General features: G+C 43.9%; 1 protein-coding gene across 10 annotated transcripts in view; it reads left to right on the top strand.

The window, feature by feature from the left end:
* Nucleotides 1-21,337, top strand: part of LOC115157920 (ephrin type-B receptor 3) — a 117,104-nt gene that overhangs the window by 73,206 nt on the left and 22,561 nt on the right. For 6 of the 10 annotated variants that reach the window (XM_029706256.1, XM_029706258.1, XM_029706260.1 and 3 more), the window contains 9 exons: nt 6,050-6,174; nt 7,706-7,868; nt 8,962-9,070; nt 10,585-10,637; nt 12,118-12,252; nt 16,673-16,920; nt 17,801-18,016; nt 19,578-19,727; nt 20,113-20,312. In XM_029706256.1, coding sequence (XP_029562116.1) covers nt 6,050-6,174; nt 7,706-7,868; nt 8,962-9,070; nt 10,585-10,637; nt 12,118-12,252; nt 16,673-16,920; nt 17,801-18,016; nt 19,578-19,727; nt 20,113-20,312 — 1,399 coding nt within the window. The remainder of the gene's footprint in view (nt 1-6,049; nt 6,175-7,705; nt 7,869-8,961; nt 9,071-10,584; nt 10,638-12,117; nt 12,253-16,672; nt 16,921-17,800; nt 18,017-19,577; nt 19,728-20,112; nt 20,313-21,337) is intronic. The other 4 variants (XM_029706262.1, XM_029706255.1, XM_029706261.1 and 1 more) reach the window with 1 other exon arrangement.

Genomic DNA, 21,337 nt, shown 5'->3' with positions numbered 1-21,337 from the left:
GTGGGGAAGGAGCAGGATGTTTATGAGTCACATGGTTGGGAGGGTTTCAGACCAGTCAATGAATTATTGGAGGTGTACTTTTTAGGGAAGTAGGTAGATTAGTAAACTAGTCATTAAAACGCTTTTTCAATATAATTTATTGTGGAAAAAAACAAATAATATGTATTCCTCATGTTAAGAAACAGTATAGAATTGCAGGAAAAAGTATTCAAAAAATATACTGATCCCCTCCTGCCACCCTCTCCCCTCCAAGCTTTTGCACCCCCACTTTCACACAAAGTCAAGCGCCCATGGTAACAGGGACCCCCGTCCCACACTATGCACCCCCCAGGAGGAGTGTAGGTCAGGGGGGAGCAGCAGGGGGGAAGGAGAGACACCACCCCGATCAGATTATACTTAGATTCCCCGCCACTCTCCGCATTCAACTTTTAAGACCAAAAATAAATAGAGGCGATAAGCCGTGTGAGGCCCGCCATGGTTACTGGTTACTCCCCAGTGTCTCGGCCAGGAGGAGGCTCCCAATGACCTGGGGAGTTTGCCCAGGGAGTATTGTCTATAGGGAGAGGTTTGAGATTTTCAGGAGGAATGGGTGGCTGGTGGTAGGCTACTACGTGGTGATGGAGCTTTGGGTTAGAGAATAAAGAGAGAAAGAGGGGAGGGTGTGAGAGAGAGAGGGAGGTCTATGGTGGTGGTGGTGACAATGACAAGGCAGAGAAACAAAGGTTCAAAGTACCGGACTTGGGGATTAGAAACCGTTTAACAAAGAGTATTGGCGGAGAGAGGGAGAAGGGGGGGAGGGGGGTGAAGAGGAGAATACTAGGAGTAAAAAAGAGACAGATGAAACTGGGGAAAAGAATCATTAAGAAAGAGGGGGAACATTTTTGAGCGTACTAAAGAAGGACTGAAAGGACACTGGATGTTAAATAAAAGTGAATGATAGGGTAGGAACTAGGGAGGTGAGGATGGATCAGGGTTGAGTACATGGGAGTGACTCAGAAACAAAACATGCCTGGACATGCCTGGAGAGAAAGGGAGAGAGAGAGAGAGACTGCTGTGTGTGTAGTCATACACAGGTCACAAATAACGAATGGGTTGAGAAATGAACCTGATGTGGGTGAGGTCATGTATGTGTGTGCATGTTACGAACCGGCTCAGAGTTCGCAACAAAAGGGAGACAACGTGGAGACAAGGAGTAACAAAAATATATATTTATTAAATAAAGTAACTAAGTAATTAACAATGGCATGTGTAATCAGTAGTGTAAGTGAGTGTTTTGCATACCTGAATGTAATAATGCAGAGTGTTGAAAGGTGCCAAAGCAAATAACCAAAAAGCCACAAAACTACACAACCAAAATCAACAAGGTGTCTGCGTGGAGAGAGTCTTCCCAATGACTGTGGAAGAGGTGTCTTTATCCTGGGACACACCCGAGCCCAGGTGTTTCCCATCTAGCTGACGACCCTTCCCACTCCGCCCACTGGCATCCTAATAAGGAACAAGAGCAAAGAGAGAAAATACAGCAGACAGAGTGGGAGGGTCGTCACACCCCCCCCCATAAAACCGGGGACCAACAAGGACCCCGGAACAACGTACCAGCCTCTGCCTCCCAAATTGACAAGGGGTTAAGTGTTCACAGTTCCACCTGCCCCAACCAACCTCCTCCCCAGACCTCAGCAACCTTTACACAGGAAGCAACTTTTAAGAGGAAAGAAGAAAACGAGACCAGGAGGGAACAGACGGGAACGACAGAACATGACAACACCAAACACTGGTCAGTCACATAACACTCAGGAACAGGGCGCACAAGAGACCACATCAGCTACAAACGCAAACAACATCTCCCAATGGTTCAGTCACAACTCAACGGTTGTCATTTCCCAACGATTCATAGTCACTCCAACAATTCCTAGTCACTAAACTCATAACCAAATACGAGTACAGACCAGATGGTGTAATAAAGGCAAAAATGTCATGTGCCCTACTCGTCAGTGGCACCTGCCAATAGCACAATAACAGGTCAAATTTGCTCACAACCTTAGCTGCGCCGACTTGATCAACGCAGTCCTCCATCTGAGGAAGAGGAAATTAATCCGGCTTAGTGACTCCGTTTACATTAAGGTGGCCCGTTCCATCCGGTTTACTGACCAAGATACAGGGAGAAGCCCAACTGGAGAAAGAAGGCTCTATCTTACTCTCCAGCATGTACCTGACCTCAGCATCCAGACAACGCAGTTTCTCTACAGAGACTCTATAGAACCGCTGACGAATGGAGTCAGCATCTCCAATGTCCATATCATGCTCTATCAAGTTTGTACGTGTAGGTGTCACAGAAAACAAACCTGGAATTTTCCGAATCAGACCAACCAGCTCTTTCCGCCCATCAACAGGTAGCTGAGTAAAAGGGCCATCCAAAATATCCAGTGTCTCAGAATTTTTCAATCTACCCTGCAGTATGCAATCATCGGGACCAGGAAAATTTTTTTCCTCATGCCCAGACCTAGCATTAAAAGAACCAAGGGAAGTAACGTTATCAGCCAAACGAACAGGTTTACCATCCTCTGTAGACACCCACTTTCTCATCAGAACATCCTCTTGGAGAAAATAACCATGTGCGACATCTCCCAACTGTTCCACCAGCACAATTTGGTCACGCAACTCTTCTAATGTGGGGTCAGTCCGTGGCGCATTGTTTAGATCGGAGCGGAGTACAGACAACGGAATAACAGGGAAAACAGTGAAAGACTTCTTTGTGGTATTCTCATTTACCGGAGCAGGGACCAGGTCACCCTGGCTCATAGACCGCGTCACTGCACCCGCAGAGAACACCGCTGGGAACCTCTGCGCACTCTCATCAGGAATCCCTACAATTGACGGTTTAGTGGAAACCACTAGAGATGGAAACACGACAGGCCACACACTCACCAGCCAAGTTATTCCCAAGGATAACGTCGATACCCTCAATAGGCAACGAAGGACGCACCCCCACAACAACCTCACCTTTCACCAGTCCACAATCCAATATCAGTTTATGCAATGGAACTGACAGATTGTTCAAACCTATTCCCCTAATTAGAACACTATTCCCAGAATCAGTCTCAGCCGAGAAGGGTAACACAGATTCCAACACAAACGATTCCGAGGCACCTGTGTCTCGTAGGATCTTCACTGGCACTAGGTTCTTACTTCCTAACATAGACACAAAACCCTCCGTAACGAAAGGTAAATAGCCTGGGTCAATATGAACTTTCACATGGCCCTGGGCCTGAGACAATGTTTCAGGAGTAAACTGATGTGGAACAGACGCAGCTAACGCCGTAGGCCTAGATTTAACGTTATCACACGTACTGAATTTACCCCTAGACCTGAGAACCGGACATTCGTTTTTCCAATGACCTGAGCCTTGACAGTAGTGACACTCTTGACCAAAGTCAGTTTTACCACGGGAGTCAGGCTCAACCCTAGTTGAATAAAACTCTGCCCGTGAACCAGAGTATCTCTGTGAGCGAGGCCCAAATCTATCCGAACGCCCCCACTCACTCCAAGTACGGGGTTCTACAAAAACACTTTTGTGAGTCAAAACATATTCGTCTGCCAAAACCGCAGCTTCAGCGACAGTCTTTACTTTTTGTTCGTTAATATACGTCGCTATATGATCAGGGATTGTGTCCTTAAATTGCTCTAGCATAATCAGATCACACAGCCCTTGAAAAGTCATAACCGCAGAGGCGGAACACCAGCGATTAAACTGTGAAGATAATTTTCGCGCAAACTCAACATGAGTCTGCTTATCATCCCTTTCTAAAGTTCTAAATCGTTGGCGGTAAGCCTCAGGAACCAATTCGTAAATCTGTAACACCGCCGTTTTAACCTTATCATAACTGACACTGTCGGCTACACTAAGAGCTGAATATGCTTCCTGCGCTTTACCAGTCAGCACACACTGCAACATTAAAGTGCGGTCAGAATCAGGCCAACTTCTAGCGTCAGCAACACGCTCAAACAACGAAAAGAATGTCTCAGGGTCCCTTTCATTAAACTGAGGCAACAACCGTAAATTCCCAACAATGTCAAATGTGTCCGGGGCACGACCAAAAGAGGAACGATTCCTAAGTAAATCTGCGTCACCTTCCCAGAGCAAACTCTCTCCTGAGAGCTTTCCTTCCCTAACCAACTCTAGTCGCTCTTGTTGCAGCTTGATTTTAGCACTCTCCAATTCCAATTCCTTTTCATATTTCAACCGATCAGCACGCTTCATATCCTGTTTAAATTCCAATTCCTTCTCATATTTCAACCGATCAGCACGCTCCATATCCTGTTTAAATTCCAATTCCTTCTCATATTTTACACGATCATGCTCTAGCTTCTCACGATCGTGCTCTAGCTGTAACAGAAGCAGCTCTTTCTGCTGTTCAAAAAGAAGACTACTAGGACTAACCGATGGAGCGGTAATTGTAACATATCGGGGAGATGGCGAGTCCTCAGCAGAGGCTGCCCCAGTGGTAACGTCAAGAATACCACTCTCCATCAGATTGGCCTTCAATATTAACCTAATAGAATTTTTTTAGACGTTTATCACTAATTTCAACCTTGTAGTGTTCAGCAACCTTCAACAGCTGTTCTTTAGTACATAAGTCTAACAGTTCCTCTGATGGAAAGCGAATGAACTCGTCTACATTAGACGTCATAGTGAGAGAGAGAGAAAAAAAAAAATTCTCACTCAACCCCTCTGAGCACACCAGACCACAATAAGAGAAATAACAATCACACTGGCACCACAGAAAAGAGATGAGATATGGAGCTTCCCCAAAACCTACAATAACTCAACCCTAGTCTTCATGCAGATTTGCGGTGGGTAATTATGCACTGTAGCCCGCTGGCAAGGAAGTAACCCCCCAGCACGCTGGTAGATTCCACCAAGCCATGGATGTGCTCCCGAGACAACTGCTCAGTCCACAGACACCACACAAAAATAACAAACATTAACAATGCCCAACATATTCCAAAATGAAACATGTCGCTAAGCCTATCAGGGGAAAAAGGCTATAGCTCCAGGTAGTAAGTTCACTACCCTATCCAAATCTCCCACCGAGGTACACAGCTGATTGTACTCACCTCAGACCAATGTTCCAACAGCGAGTAGAACAAGCGTTTCCAGGCTAGGCAGGACCTGGAAACTAACCAATGTACTCTCTCCAACCCAGCACACAAACCAACCAAACAAAGGCAACCAGTACTGAGCACCAAACTCAAACTAACAAACAAAGCACCTCAATTTAACATTCCTCCACGTTTTCTCCCAAACACAAGTTCAAGAGCCTGGACGAGCCCCCACTTGTTACAAACCGGCTCAGAGGTCGCAACAAAAGGGAGACAAGGAGTAACAAAAATATATATTTATTAAATAAAGTAACTAAGTAATTAACAATGGCATGTGTAATCAGTAGTGTAAGTGAGTGTTTTGCATACCTGAATGTAATAATGCAGAGTGTTGAAAGGTGCCAAAGCAAATAACCAAAAAGCCACAAAACTACACAACCAAAATCAACAAGGTGTCTGCGTGGAGAGAGTCTTCCCAATGACTGTGGAAGAGGTGTCTTTATCCTGGGACACACCCGAGCCCAGGTGTTTCCCATCTAGCTGACGACCCTTCCCACTCCGCCCACTGGCATCCTAATAAGGAACAAGAGCAAAGAGAGAAAATACAGCAGACAGAGTGGGAGGGTCGTCACAGTGCATGTGCGTGTGTGTGTGCCGCACAGGTAGTGTATTGGATCTTACAAATACTAAGCGCCACCATTTTGTTGATTGATTCCCTCATTGCTGAGAGAGAATCACAGATCCCTTGTCTGGAAAAGGAACAGCAGAGCTATAGGGGGAGAGAGTGGCTGGCTGCATAGCGTACTAAGTATCGCAAGCACAGCACATCACAAAGACCTGCAAAGCATCAATATGCTTAGGCTTGTGTAGATATACAAAGGGTGTAAAACTCAGAAAACACAGAATACTGAATTAAAGTGCATATTTCCTTCCCTCTACCCCTCTCTTACAGCACCATCTGCAGTACCTACAGTTCACCTGATGGGGGCCACAGCGAGCACCATGAGTCTTTCCTGGCTGCCCCCTGAAAAACCCAATGGAATCATTCTGGATTACGAGATTAAGTACCATGAGAAGGTAAGCAACAATGTAAATCAACGCTTCTTAATTCCACATCCTATTTCACAAGTCTTATTTCTGCCTCTGTTGCATGATGTAATAATATTGTCCCGTAGGAAATAATTCAACACCACAACAATAACAACAAAGTCTTAATCCGGTCCCTCTGTCCGCTGGGCGTTTAGTTGATCCTTCCTTCCTGCCTTTATTCCTTCTTCCCCTCCCAATCTTTATACATTTTTATAAAAACAACATTTTTCTACTAGAGTTCTTTTTCTATCAAATTGACTTGTTCATGATAAAAGGCTGTGCGTGGTGACATAGTGGACATAAAAAATGCTTTTGTGGTTACATTCCCATGTAAATAAATAAAAAATAGTTATTTTCATTTTTATGTGTTATTTTCTTTTTTATCTAATTTTTAACTCTACTGGTGATTTTGGCAAAATATATGTTGCGTTATATAGTGAATGTGCCCACTGGTCTTGGCACGTGCGCTCTAACCAACAGCTCACAGATACAGTGCCTGGTTGGCTACCTACTGTACATGATGAGATTATTGTTGATAAGAGCGATATCATTTTTATTTGTCAAACTGCTGCCAAGCATCGATCATCTTGTCACCAAAATAAGACCCTCTATATTTATTGGAAAAAGAGGATCAAGCTCATTAACATGCACTTTCACCACCCTGTGGAAGTTCATCATAACTTAATTGTATATAACTGCATGCTTTCCCGAGTCATAGTGGGAGGACCACACAACATATCCTGTTATTAAAGTTTACAAATGGAAAGTTAACCGACAGATTTGCTGTTTCCATCAGGCCTGACGTGATATGTTTTATTTGACATGGACTTTACTCGCATAATATATTTATTTATTTGATTTTTTATTTCACCTTTATTTAACCAGGTAGGCCAGTTGAGAACAAGTTCTCATTTACAACTGTGATCTGGCCAAGATAAAGCAAAGCAGTGCGACAAAAACAGCAACACAGAGTTACACATAAACAAACGTACAGTCAATAACACAAAAGAAAATAAAAATAGAATCTATGTACAGTGTGTGCAAATGTAGAAGATTAGGGAGGTTGGCAGTAAATTGGTCATAGAGACGAAAATAATTACAATTTAGCATTAATACTGGAGTGATAGATGTGCAGATGATAATGTGCAAGTAGAGATACTGGGGTGCGAAAGAGCAAAAGGGTAATTAATAATATGGGGATGTGGTAGTCGGGTGTGCTATTTACAGATTGGCTGTGTACAGGTACAGTGATCGGTAAAAAAAGTTTGGATGGAAACCTGGTTAGTGTCTCTCTCTATGTTTGTTGTGGCGTTGTACCCACCGATTAAAGCTCTCCAGCTATTCTCGCCTCGCGCTGCCTCTCGCCATCTGTACGGTGAGATTTGTTGGACATGGCATGTGCAACAAAGCGGTTGGAGGGAAGGCGATGAATATGGATGATATGAATGAGGGGATGTTGTTTGTTTTAGTACATTTTTGAAGCATTTCTTAACCATTCTCTGTGCGTTTGGTTTGGCAGGACCAGGGTGAGGCCATCGCCCACACCATGACAGCCCAAAGGAGCTCTGCCCGCATCGAGGGGCTCAGGACGGGCACACCCTACGTGGTCCAGGTCCGGGCCCGCACAGTGGCTGGGTACGGCCGCTATAGCAGCCCCGCCGACTTCAGCACCAACCTAAAAAGTATGAATTAGCTAACATTTTTTCTCACCATGAGCGGAAATTGGGGTTTGTCAACAGTCTAAAACACATACAGGGACGGCATTGACACAAGCATGCATCAGAATACTACTGAAATTCTCACACGCTGTAAAACAGGTACACATCTCTTGTGGTTGCGATGATGACTCACAACTTGGTAGCAGCACGGTGGGTTTGCTTCATGCGAAGGCCACATATAGCCTATTGTATAAGTGTTCATTGTAAATCGCTTTGGATTAACGCGTCGGCTAACTGACCATATTACATCACTTGCTTCCTACCTCCACTTCCTTACCCTTTGCCCCTGCTTATAAATATGTAGAGGCTCAAAAGCCTTACAAAAGGTTTATACTTCTTTAGGCTTATCATTTAAATAATAAACCTTTGGTGCCTGTCTGCCGAATCATTTATGACGATGTCTCCCGTTATTTGACTGTCATTCCAATTTATATTAGAGCCAGTTAGGCTAGAGTACTGTATCGTGAATCTAAAGGTTGAAACTGACAAAACATACACTGGGGAAACTGCCAATATCCTTCCCATTCTCTCTGATGCAGAGTGGTGAACACAAGGGCATGTGGTTTCTAGGAGTAAGTGTAGGAGTGGTTTCTAGGAGTAGCCGAAGTGTAGGAGTTGAAAGCCTATACAGATATAGGACCTTAATTTCATCACCCTGTTGCAGGAGAGCGTTCTTGCAATGCAGGACATTTTTAACTTGTAGTTTATTTGAGGTTTAAAAAGGCTTCTGAAGTTTGTAATTTCCACTTTGAAATTTCAGACTTGATTTTCCCTTAGGAAAAATGTATCAACCCCTACAAAAATGTCCACTAATAATAATCCCCATCATAATAAAAATGTCCTGTTGCAGCAGGATTATTGTCCTGCTGTAGCAAACTGTTTCAAATCATTCTATACAGGTGGGAGATGCACGCATACATTACAAGGACAAAGTGATGTCGGGAGTTCGCCTAGTCGGAGGGTGTGAGGGCCGTGTGGGTGTAGTGTATTTGTATTTATGTGATAGTGGTGACAGGTACCTATGCTTCACCCTGACCTCTAACCTCTTGACCTCTAGGTGACCCCGAGAAGTCTCTTCAGGAGCAGCTGCCCCTTATTGTGGGTTCTGCCACCGCAAGTCTAGTCTTCATTATTGCTGTCGTCGTCATTGCCATCGTCTGCCTCAGGTGAGAATAAACATAGTCGATACTACCCAGTGAACACATTGTTGTTTAGACGAACGTTGAAAAAGTGTCTACGTCCGACGTTGAAGCCACGTTCATTATCAAAAGCAGTTGACCAAGCTCATACAATAATAGCTAACAATAAGCCATACTTCAGTTTGTGGATGAAACAATGTTAGCATAGCAATGTTAGCAAGTGAGAAAACCGCCTATTTATGGTAATTCCTGGCATATTTGATTTACAGATTGAAACACCCACACAAAAACGAAATGGAAATGTCAACTTTTGAATGTGTTTACGTCCTTAAACACACAACAGAAAGACAGGGACGCTCTACACTGGCTGCCACCTAAGAGTTTTGCGAGTTAGAGATTAGCTCTATCCAGTGGATAGTCCATACAGATTTCCCTCCCAATCCCTCGCTAGGCTAGCCCACTGGACAGAGCATGAGTTTCAGCTGCTAGAAGCTAATAGGCCTGCACTCATGGCCTTGTCATCGAGTGCCTGGGTATATGCACATGGATGCTGCCCGTCCCAAAAACCTGGACACGGCCCATCCCTATTGATTTCTATTCACTTGTAGGATATTAGTCCATTTAACTTTATTATCCATTCAGTTCTTGTAAAAGCCTGGCCGTGGTCTTTCAACTCTACTGTACATAGTACTACTCATCTGTCACTGGGAGTCTGCAGGTTGGCGACGCGTACAAGTTTGACACCCTCCCATTTGGCGACTGGTTGGCACTCATCCGCCTGCCGCGGCAGCGGTGGCATGGTTCACTGTGAGCCGCCCGTTCTGACAGGCCCGGGCCCTGTCAGGCTGAATAGTCTATTTCTTTGTCTTAGCTTAGCTCGCTAGCATCTGCCACGAGAGAAAAAAAAAGAAGGAAAACTCAGAGGCTCCTTGACATATTCTGTAATGCATTTGAATTGGAAATGAGATGCAAATCACCGGTGGGTATTATTGCCCCGGTTACTGGTTAGACAACAAAGGAACCACATTAACATGTAATTTCAACAACCCCACCCCCTTCGCCCTGTCATAGCCATCTCCCCCGCATTAATGGACTGATACTGAAGAAATAAGAGAAAGAGGAGGATGAACAGAATAAATAAGGGGGATTGGGAGTGAACAGTGTATTAGTCTGAACCAGCGTGCAGGAGGGAGTGTTAAGCTGGGTGTTGAGGGAGACAGCTGAGGCTGCCATTGGATGAGGCTTTGTCCTTCACTTCTAGAGTTGGGTCATTATATTTTCTCTCAGCTGCCATTTCAGACATATAAACAGAGTCCTACTTTTCCTGTCTGATATTTTATCTTATTTTGTAGTTTTACCTGAAATTCTCTATTTCTTAGTTTCAAATATAAAGATATCGTAGTGAGCAGCAATACAGTGGTATTCCCTATTTCTAATGACACGGCTGTGCCGAAATCATCGCCACTCAACCCTGCTCCATTGAGTATTGCACCATACGGTACTTGACTGACTTTGTGTTTTTACTCTGGTTTGCCCCACAGGAAGCAGAGGAATGGCTCCGAGTCAGAGTACACAGAGAAACTGCAGCAGTACAGTAAGTCTCTACTGCCTGTCCTCCATTATAAGCTATCCACGTGATCCATATTCTAACAGCCGCCCTCTGAGCTAGACTTAGTCCCTACATCTAACAGTATACCCACACACTACATGTCAAAAGCCAGTTATATCACAAGATATGTGTCAAAAGACTGTTTATGTCATTTAACAGGCACAGATTATTTAGGCAGCATTGGTACACTCTTAGCACCTTTTTTTCCTATCTAGAACCTAACCGGCTGTACCCATACTCTGAGTCGGTATTCATGTTTAGAATTATTTTTTATTTCACCTTTATTTAACCAGGTAGGCCAGTTGAGAACAAGTTCTCATTTACAGCTGCACCCTGGCCAAGATAAAGCTTGGTGTCATAAGAAGGAATTCCCCTCGACCACGCCCACAAATTGGGGAAAACAAACATTCTTTCCTATTGACCCCCATTGAAAAAAGACAATTTCATCACAGATGTTTTGTTATACAGAAATAACGCTGTGTTGTTCAAAGAAACCAGGTCAAAAATCCCGACCTACGGTTCACAATGCTCACAAAAAGGGAAATAGAGCCTGAGAGAAGAGCCCTGTGGCTTCAATCTATTCAGTGTGGGAAATTGTGGGGACATAATGGCCAAGTAGGCTACATGTAGCTATGTGTGTGGAAAACATTTCATCACATGAAAGAGATTTAACTCATTTAGTATTTAGTATAGTCCGTTTGTAACTCCAATCACTTCTTGTAGCTATAAATTCTGTTTGTTTGTGTTGTTGGTCTTGGCTAGCTTAATGTTCTGATTGGCTAGCACTCACTCATGTAGCTAACTTTAGCGCCGTCATGAACGGGGCATGTGGGAAGCCCTACAATATGTTTTTCTAAGTAGTGAGAACGCTTGGGAGCAGGAAATGTTCAAAAGTAATCTTTTAGACATGTTGTACTTTTCTTAAATATAATTTTGTAAATGAGGAAAACAAGCAGACAACAAGAAAATTGCATTTTATAAAGGTGACGTTTTTTGGTCAATTGGGTAACCAAGATAACCAAAGGTTGTTTTCCCCACAGGCGGGTGGGCCGCAACATTCTATTTAATACCTACTGAGACAATGGAAGAACCCTTTGAAGAAACCTTTTGGGTTCCATGTAGAACCCGTTCCACAGAGGACTCTACATGGATCTCAAAAGGGTTCTACCTGAAACCAAAAAATGGTTCTACCTGGAACCAAAAAGGGTTTTCCTCTGGGGACAGCCGAAGAACCCTTTTGGAACCCATTTTTCTGAGAGTGTAGTGGTTGTGGATCTCATTGGTGTTAATCCTCGACTGTAAAATCCTATGTTAATGCACCCATTATCATTAGAAGCAAAGCTATCATTACACCACGTAGGCCGCCTTCATGCATTTAATTGATTAACAATCAATGCTATACAAATAATTTTGAATGGTAATTTCTGCTTGACTGCCTTGATTCATGTGATTATTTCCACTATTGAATCCCCTATAGTCACACCTGGAATGAAGGTCTATATTGACCCCTTCACCTACGAGGACCCCAATGAGGCCATCCGTGAGTTTGCCAAGGAGATCGACATCTCCTGCGTGAAGATCGAGGAAGTCATTGGCGCAGGTAACCAACAAAAGCTCCTGAGCTACAGGGGGAAGAATGCTAGTCACCTCCAGGCCATACCGTTAGAGGACTTCACGCCAAGCGGTACTTTCACTCAATTCATCGTCCCAACCCCCCCTTAAACCATCCCCGCCTCCCCTCGCGCTCCCCCCATCCCCCCAGCACTAGCAGCCCCCCTAATCACAAATATGCACTTACACCTTTGCAAAAAATGTTGCGTCCCCTAATTCGCTTCACTCACAACTGTAGCTCCCCCTTAGGTTGGCACCTAAGTGCCTTTATGATTGCTACCTCCTTTCCCCACTTTTTATCTCTTTGTTTTATTAAACCTTTAACCTCTAAGAACTGCCCATTCCTGGTCCTGGAGAGGTGCTCTGTAGTAGGAAGTTATTTTGTTTGTTCAACTGTCATTAATCAATGACTTCAATTGATTAGCTCCCCTACTTTAATCTAACTGACTTAATCATCATCTAGGAGAGTTGATTGGCTATTCAAGAAGCTAGAACATCATCTCTAAACTCCATCCCCCTCTTTAAGTGTCTTGAGGGCCACTCTAAAAAGGGGGCCACTCCAAAGTCCCTTTGACCCTTGACCTCATGACTTATTGTGGTCATCCTTCTTGTTTACTTCTTCCTGTTTACACCCTTGCTCCATCCCTCCACCCCTTTTTGATGTACTAGTTAGAGTTAAAATCTTGATATTTTGAAATATTAGTAATACTTTTGCTAAAAAGCTGCAGGACTGTTGTCGACTCAGAGTTAGCCTTGTATCTGAGCCGAACGAAGACTTGTGGTGATGGGAATTTGGATTTTGAGGTGTATGTCGCCTGCAGCTGAGCCCCCTCTGCTCTACTACTGCTACCACTACCACGGCTTAATTGAGGATCTTATCCCGATCTTATCCCGGTATTGGGATTCATTGTCATGTGACCATGGCGGGGAATTCAAAACTGCAAGAGTAATCATTTCAAAAAATCAAATAATCAACTATTTTCCTCCATTTGAAAGATATATCTCCTAAATCTAACCACGCTGTCCGATTTTCAGAGGCATTACGGAGAATGCATAAAGTTAGGTTATGTGAGGAGAGTACATTGACAATAGCTGCGTGTAATGTTTAGCCAATTCAAAGAAGGGCATCAACAGACAGAAAACTAGCTAGAATTATGCACTTACCTTTGACAATCTGCATCAGATGACACTCATAGGACATTATGTTATACAATACATGCATTTTTAGTTCCATCAAGTTCATATTTATATCCAAAAACAGCATTTACAGTCGCGGTGAAATTCAGAATTTTTTTCGGCTCGAATGCACCCAGTGAATCCAGCATTACAAATCACGGAATTACTATTCGAAAACATTGGTAAATTATAATATTGTCATTCAAAGAATAATATATTATCATCTCGTAATTGCTACCGAATGGCCAGATCTCAAAATAACTTTACTGGGAAATCACATTTTGCATAAACTGGGTACTATGCTAACAACAATAAGCTATATGCTAAGCTAAGCTAAGCTATACCGTTAGCATTAGCATCATCTAATATCGATAATAACATTCTAAATATCCCCTTACCTTTGATTATCTCCATCAGAAGGCGCTGCCAGAGATCCCAGGTCCAGAACAAATGTGGTTTCTTTTGACAAAGTTCATAATTTATGTCCAAATAGTTAGCGTTCAGTAGGCTCCCACAAAATGAGGTGGGCAGTGTAAAGTCACGTCGAAAAGCTAAAGAAAACCTAGTAAATAATCTATTTACGTTTGTTTAAACATGTCAAACGTTGTTTAGCACTAATCTTTTGTTCCATTTTTAACGTGAAACATCAGTAAACATCAGTAATATTTTCACACAACCTATCAAGTGTCTAGAATAAACGATAATGACAAAGGCACTCTTCTCAGATTCATGCGCAGGCGCAAAAAATGAAGTGATGACGTGTCAACTTGTAAGCTTTCTAATTCGGTCTGTATTCATGACAGATGCTTCCAACAACTTTCTAAAGATCGTTGACATCTAGTGGAAGCAGTAGGAGTTGCGAACTGAATCCTTTCTCACTGTGGTATCTTTAAAACAATGACACTAAATAGTACAGTCACAAAATTCTCATTTTTTTTAATCTATTTTTCACAGGTTTTTGCCTGCAATATGAGTTTTGTTATACTTACAGACACCATTCAAACTGTTTTAGAAAATTCAGAGTGTTTTCTATCCGAATGTGTTAATAATATGCATATCCTAGCTTCTGAGTTGGTGTAGGAGGCAGTTAAAAATGGGCACATATTTCTTTCAAAATTCTCAATACTGCCCCCGTGGCCCGTAGAGGTTAATAACCTCTTACATCTAGACGTTCCGCTAGCGGAACACCTGCTCCAATATCCAATGATAGGCGTGGCGCGAATTACAAATTCCTCAAAAATCCCAAAACTTCAATTTTTCAAACATGACTATTTTACACCATTTTAAAGACAAGACTCTCCTTTATCTAACCACAGTGTCCGATTTCAAAAAGGCTTTACAGCGAAAGCAAAACATTAGATTATGTCAGCAGAGTACCCAGCCAGAAATAACCAGACACCCATTTTTCAAGCTAGCATATAATGTCACAAAAAACAAAACCACAGCTAAATGCAGCACTAACCTTTGATGATCTTCATCAGATGACACTCCTAGGACATTATGTTATACAATATATGCATGTTTTGTTCAATCAAGTTCATATTTATATCAAAAAACAGCTTTTAACATTAGCATGTGACGTTCAGAACTAGCATTCCCACCGAACACTTCCGGTGAATTTACTAAATTACTCACAATAAACGTTCACAAAAAACATAACTATTATTTTAAGAATTATATATACAGAACTCCTTTATGCAATCACGGTGTCCGATTTTAAAATAGCTTTTCGGTGAAAGCACATTTTGCAATATTCTGAGTAGATAGCCCGACCATCATGGCTAGCTATTTTGACACCCGCCAAGTTTGGCCCTCACCAAACTCAGATTTACTATAAGAAAAATTGGATTACCTTTGCTGTTCTTCGTCAGAATGCACTCCCAGGACTTCTACTTCAATAACAAATGTTGGTTTGGTTCCAAATAATCCATAGTTATATCCAAATAGCGGCGTTTTGTTTGTGCGTTCAAGACACTCTCCGAAGGGTAAAGAAGGGTGACGCGCCCGGCGCGTTTCGTGACAAAAAAATTCAAAATATTCCATTACCGTACTTCGAAGCATGTCAAACGCTGTTTAAAATCAATTTTTATGCGATTTTTCTCGTAAAAAAGCTATAATATTCCGACCGGGAAACCCTGTTTTCGTTCAAAGACAAAAAAATAAAAACATGGAGTCGACTCGTGCACGCGCCTCCAGTCTCATTGTTCTCAGATCGACCACTATCCAAATGCGCTACTGTTTTTCAGCCATGGCCTGCAAAGTCATCATTCAACGTTCTGGCGCCTTCTGAGAGCCTATGGGAGCGTTAGAAAATGTCACGTTACAGCAGAGATCCCCTGTTTTGGATAGAGATGATCAAGAAGGCCAAGAAATAGTCAGAGAGGGCGCTTCCTGTTTGGAATCTTCTCAGGTTTTGGCCTGCCAAATGAGTTCTGTTATACTCACAGACACCATTCAAACAGTTTTAGAAACTTTGGAGTGTTTTCTATCCAAATTATATGCATATTCTAGTTTCCGGGCAGGAGTAATAATCAGATTAAATCGGGTACGTTTTTTATCCGGCCGTGAAAATACTGCCCCTATCCATAACAAGTTAACATCTACTGCTGCTACTTGAACCCGTCGCTTCCCAGCCTTCGCCTTTAGTGACAATCCTCAAACCCTGTTGCCCCTCTCCTTTACCCTCCCCCCTTTCCCTCACTTCCCTTGTTTCCGTCTCTCGCACACACACTCTCTCACACACTCTCGCACCCGCTTGGTGTGTTAGGACCTAAACGCAAAGCCTCCACGACCCCCAAGCTTCTCTCGCCTCCAGCCTCTTCTTCCGCCCCTGCCCCTGACTCATCTGAATCCTAATCTCCCCAACCACCCCTCTACCCCCACCTATTTCTCTAGCCTCCCACCTCCCCACTCTCTTATCAAGCTTTACCCCCACCCCCAAACTACCCACGCTCACCTACTTTTCCCTACGTTTTTAGTTCTCCCTCGGCCGTCCTTCACTCTCACCTTTCATCCCCCCTTTTCTCTGCCACTCCTAGCCACCGTACACTGCCCGAGCCCCTCTCTCTCACAGTCTCCCGCTTCCCTTCCCTGGCTCCTTGTTTCTAACCAGTAAACTGTCCCTCTCCCATCTCCCCCACTCTCCTCCACTTTTCCGATCCTTCCTCTCTTCCCCCCTCCGTCTCTCTCTCTCTTCTCTCTCTCTCGCTGTCTCCCATTCCTCGTTCTCACAGGAGAGTTTGGAGAGGTGTGTCGCGGGCGTTGCAAGCTACCTGGCCGACGTGAGATCATTGTGGCTATCAAGACACTCAAGGTGGGCTACACTGACCGGCAGAGGCGGGACTTCCTGAGTGAAGCAAGCATCATGGGACAGTTCGACCACCCCAACATCATTCGATTGGAGGGCGTGGTCACCAAGAGCCGGCCAGTCATGATCGTCACAGAGTTTATGGAGAACGGGGCGCTGGACTCTTTCTTGAGGGTAAGAGAACCTATGGAACATACTCACACAAGGGTGCACACACACACACAATACTAAATAATAATAATAATTTGGTGGGTGCATACACACACACACACACACACAAGGATATGTTTAGAATTAGCAAATTATTTGAAACATTGAGCTCAGGGTTTGGCAAAGGTAATAAAAAAAAACATAATTTCACATATTGCTAACATTACCCACCACCTACTGTACCCCCAAAAATGTTTTCATAATAACAAAGGCCTACCTTGCTGTCAATCTCTGTACTAAATCCATTGAACATGCACTATATAAAAACACCCAGAGAATTGATACTCTTGAAAACACATCATAAATGTGTATCTGTAATCATCTCATCATCTGCCAAAGTACCCAAACATGTCTTCCTAATCTTCCCTAATAATGTCCTCTTATTCCACACCCTCTCTATCTCTGTGGAAAAGGCCCTAACCCCCGTCTGTTGTCAGTATCTTACAAATGTGCCACTCCTCTCGCTATCTCTGACATTTACAGAGGTTTCACTAGCCTATGAATCACTGCCAAACATTGTCTGACACTGAGAAGGAGAGAGAGCGGAAGATTGAGGGAGAGAGAGATGGAGGGAAGGAAGGTTTGAAGAAAGAGGGTAGAGAGAAAAGGGTGAAACAGAAGACATGGGAGAAACAGAAGGAGAGCTAGATGGGAGACAGGTAGAGATATGGGGGAAATAAGAAAAAGAGTGAGAGGGAGAGACACAAAACAAAAGAGAGAGTTGGTAGGAAAAGAGAGAGTGACAAAGAGGTAGAAATGGGAGTATGTTAAACAGTTAAACTAATTATTGAATATAGATTATAGTATAATACTTGTTTATCTTTCTATCTCTCTGTTTTTCCAGCTCAACGACGGGCAGTTCACAGTGATCCAGCTTGTGGGGATGCTGCGTGGCATTGCGGCGGGCATGAAGTATCTGTCTGATATGAACTACGTCCACCGGGACCTGGCTGCACGCAACATCCTGGTCAACAGCAACCTGGTGTGTAAGGTGTCTGACTTCGGCCTGTCGCGCTTCCTCGAAGATGACGCCATGGACCCCACCTACACCAGCTCACTGGTTAGTGTGTAGGACACTTTGGTAGTGTGTGTATACATGTGTGTGCGGGCATCTACACTGCATGACCAAAAGTATGTGGACAGCTGCTCGTCGAACATCTCATTCAAAAGCATGGGCGTTAATATTGCTGCTATAACAGCCTACACTCTTCTGGGAAGGCTTTCCACTAGATGTTGGAACATTGCTGTGGGGACTTGCGTCCATTTAGCCCCTAGAGCATTAGTGAGGTCGGGCACAAATGTTGGGCGTGTAGGCCTGTTCGCAGTCGGCGTTCTAATTCATCCCAAAGGTGTTCGATGGGGTTGAGGTCAGTGCAGGCCAGTCAAGTTCTTCCACACCGATCTCGACAAACCCTTTCTGTATGGACCTAGTTTTGTCCCCGGGGGCATTGTCATGCTGAAGCAAGAAAGGGCCTTCCCCAAACTGTTGCCACAAAGTTGGAAGCACAGATTCGTCAAGAATGTCATTGTATGCTGTAGCATTAAGATTTCCCTTCACTGGAACTAAGGGGCCTAGCACGGACCATAAAAACAGCCCCAGACCATTATTACTCCTCCACCAAACTTTACAGTTGGCACTATACATTCGGGCAGGGAGCGTTCTCCTGGCATCCGCCAGACCCAGATTCGTCCGTCGGACTGCCAGATGGTGAAGCGGGATTCATCACTCCAGAGAATGTGTTTCCACTGAGTCCAATGGTGGCGAGCTTTACACCACTCCAGGTAACGCTTGGCATTGCGCATGGTAATCTTAGGCTTGTGTGTGGCTGCTCAGCCATGGAAACCCATTTCATGAAGCTCCCGGCGAACAGTTATTGCGCTGACAGAGGCAATCTGGAACTCGTTAGTGAGTGTTGCAACCAAGGACAGACGATTTTTATGCACAACGCGCTTCAGCATTCACCGGTCCCGTTCTGTGAGCTTGTGAGGCCTACCACTTCATGGCTGAACCGTTGTTGCTCCTAGACATTCCACTTTACAATAACAGGGTTTACAGTTGACCAGGGCAGCTCTAGCAGGGCAGAAAGTTGACAAACTGACTTTTTGGAAAATTGGCAACCTATGACGGTGCCATGTTGAAAATCACTGAGCTCTTCAGGAAGGCCATTCTACTGCCAATGTTTGTCTATGGAGATTGCATGGAGGTGTACTCGATTTTTCTACACCTGTCAGCAATGGATGTGGCTGAAATAGCCGAATCCACCAATTTCAAGGGGTGTCCACATACTTTTGTATATACAGTATAGTGTCTGTCAAGTCTTGAATGAATCGTAATAAATTGGTTTTAGTGTGCGTTTCAGTTTTATGTCACTGAATAAAGAACACAATCACAAATTGTACTGTAGATTCAATAAGAATCACAATGAACTTGTTGTTCAGGGTTTTGTGTGTATGTGTATGGTATTTGTGTACCTCAGTTTTAGCTGGCGTCTTATCATAATCAAACGTGTCTCAACCAGTGTAAGTTTGTCTCACCCTCTCTTCCCTCTGTATGTGTGTAACTCTGTGTGTGACTCCATCCCCAGTATTTCACGCTCACCTACTCATTCGCATATCCACAGGGAGGCAAGATTCCTATTCGCTGGACGGCCCCCGAAGCCATCGCCTACAGGAAGTTCACCTCGGCCAGTGATGTGTGGAGCTACGGCATCGTCATGTGGGAAGTGATGTCGTACGGAGAGCGGCCATATTGGGACATGAGCAACCAGGACGTGAGTGGAACTTGCTTTTATTTACTTTACTGGACTTGACTTTGTTTAAGTTGACTTAGTTTGACATTCAACGTTTCCGAAAAACACTGTCACATCTTCAAGCTGTCACTCTCCTACTCTGACTCCCCCTTTTTCCTAACTGGTTCCCCTTCCCTTTCCTCTCTCCCCCCTGCCCCCTTCTCCCTTCTCATGCTCTTTCTTATTCCCCCCCCCCCCCCTTCTGACTCTTCTTATCTTGACTCTAAACCCACCTTCTCTCCTATCCCTTCTCTCCCCTGTCATCACCCTGTTTCTTATCCTTTTCTTCTCATAATTCAAAACCATATTCCTTAGATTTGACTGATTCTATCCCACTTGTCAATCTAACTCTTATCCAACCCTCCAGGTGATAAACGCCGTGGAGCAGGACTACCGGCTGCCCCCGCCCATGGACTGCCCCACAGCGCTGCACCAGCTCATGCTTGACTGCTGGGTTAAGGAAAGGAACCTTCGGCCTAAATTCTCCCAGATCGTTGCAACGCTGGACAAGCTCATCCGCAACGCCGCCAGCCTCAAGGTGGTCACCAGCAGCACGCAATCTTCTGGGTAAGACTATAAGCTGTCAAACAGTCTGGCCCATCTCAGCCTAGTTAGCAGCTACTTCAATCTGGTGCTGGTTGCAAAATTCACAGATTTTCCAGGATAACCATAACCCAGTTATCTTCCCACCTGGATTTCTAGAAAACCTGGGAATTTTGCAAAAGTTTGGACACCTTGTCCAAACTTGGACACAGTGTTTTGGGACATTGTCTTGTTGAAAAACAAAATACGGGATGGCGTATCGTTGCAGAATGCTGTGGTAACCATGTTGGTGGAGTGTGCCTTGAATTCTAAATAAATCTCTGACACTGTCACCAACAAAGCACCCCGATACCATCACACCTCCTCCTACATGGTTTCACAGTAGGAATTACACATGCAAAGATCATCTGTTCACCTACTCTGCGTCTCAAAGACAAGGTAGTTCTTGTCAAATAAGGACTCATCAGACCAGTGGACAGATTTCCACCGGTCTAATGTCCAATGCTCGTGTTTCTTGGCCCAAGCAAGTCGCTTGTTCTTATTGGTGTCCTTTTGTAGTTTCTTTGCAGCAATTCGCCCATGAGGCCTGAGTCACGCATTCTCCTCTGAACAGTTGATGTTGAGATGTCTGTTACTTGAACTCTGTGAAGCATTTATTTGGGCTGCAATTTCTGAGGCTGGTAGCTCTAATGAACTTATCCTCTGCAGCAGAGGTAACTCTAGGTCTTCCTTTCCTTTGGCGGTCTTCATGAGAGCCAGTTTCGTCATAGCGCTTGATGGGATTTGCGACAGCACATGAAGAAACTTCAAATGTTCCGGATTGACTGACCTTCATGTCTTAAAGTAATGATGGACTGTCGTTTCTCTTTGCTTATTTGAGCTGTTCTTACCATGATATGAACTTGGTATTTTACCAAATAGCGCTATCTTCTGTATACTATCCCTACCTTGTCACAACACTACTGAATAGCTCAAACACATTAACCTGTTGGGGATAGGGGGCAGTATTTGCACGGCCAGATAAAAAATGTACCCGATTTAATCTGGTT

This window comes from Salmo trutta, chromosome 22 (genome assembly GCF_901001165.1).
Source record: "Salmo trutta chromosome 22, fSalTru1.1, whole genome shotgun sequence".
Classification (NCBI taxonomy): domain Eukaryota; kingdom Metazoa; phylum Chordata; class Actinopteri; order Salmoniformes; family Salmonidae; genus Salmo; species Salmo trutta.
The sequence above is the reverse complement of the archived record's forward strand: the minus strand, read 5'-3'. Positions and strand labels throughout refer to the sequence as shown.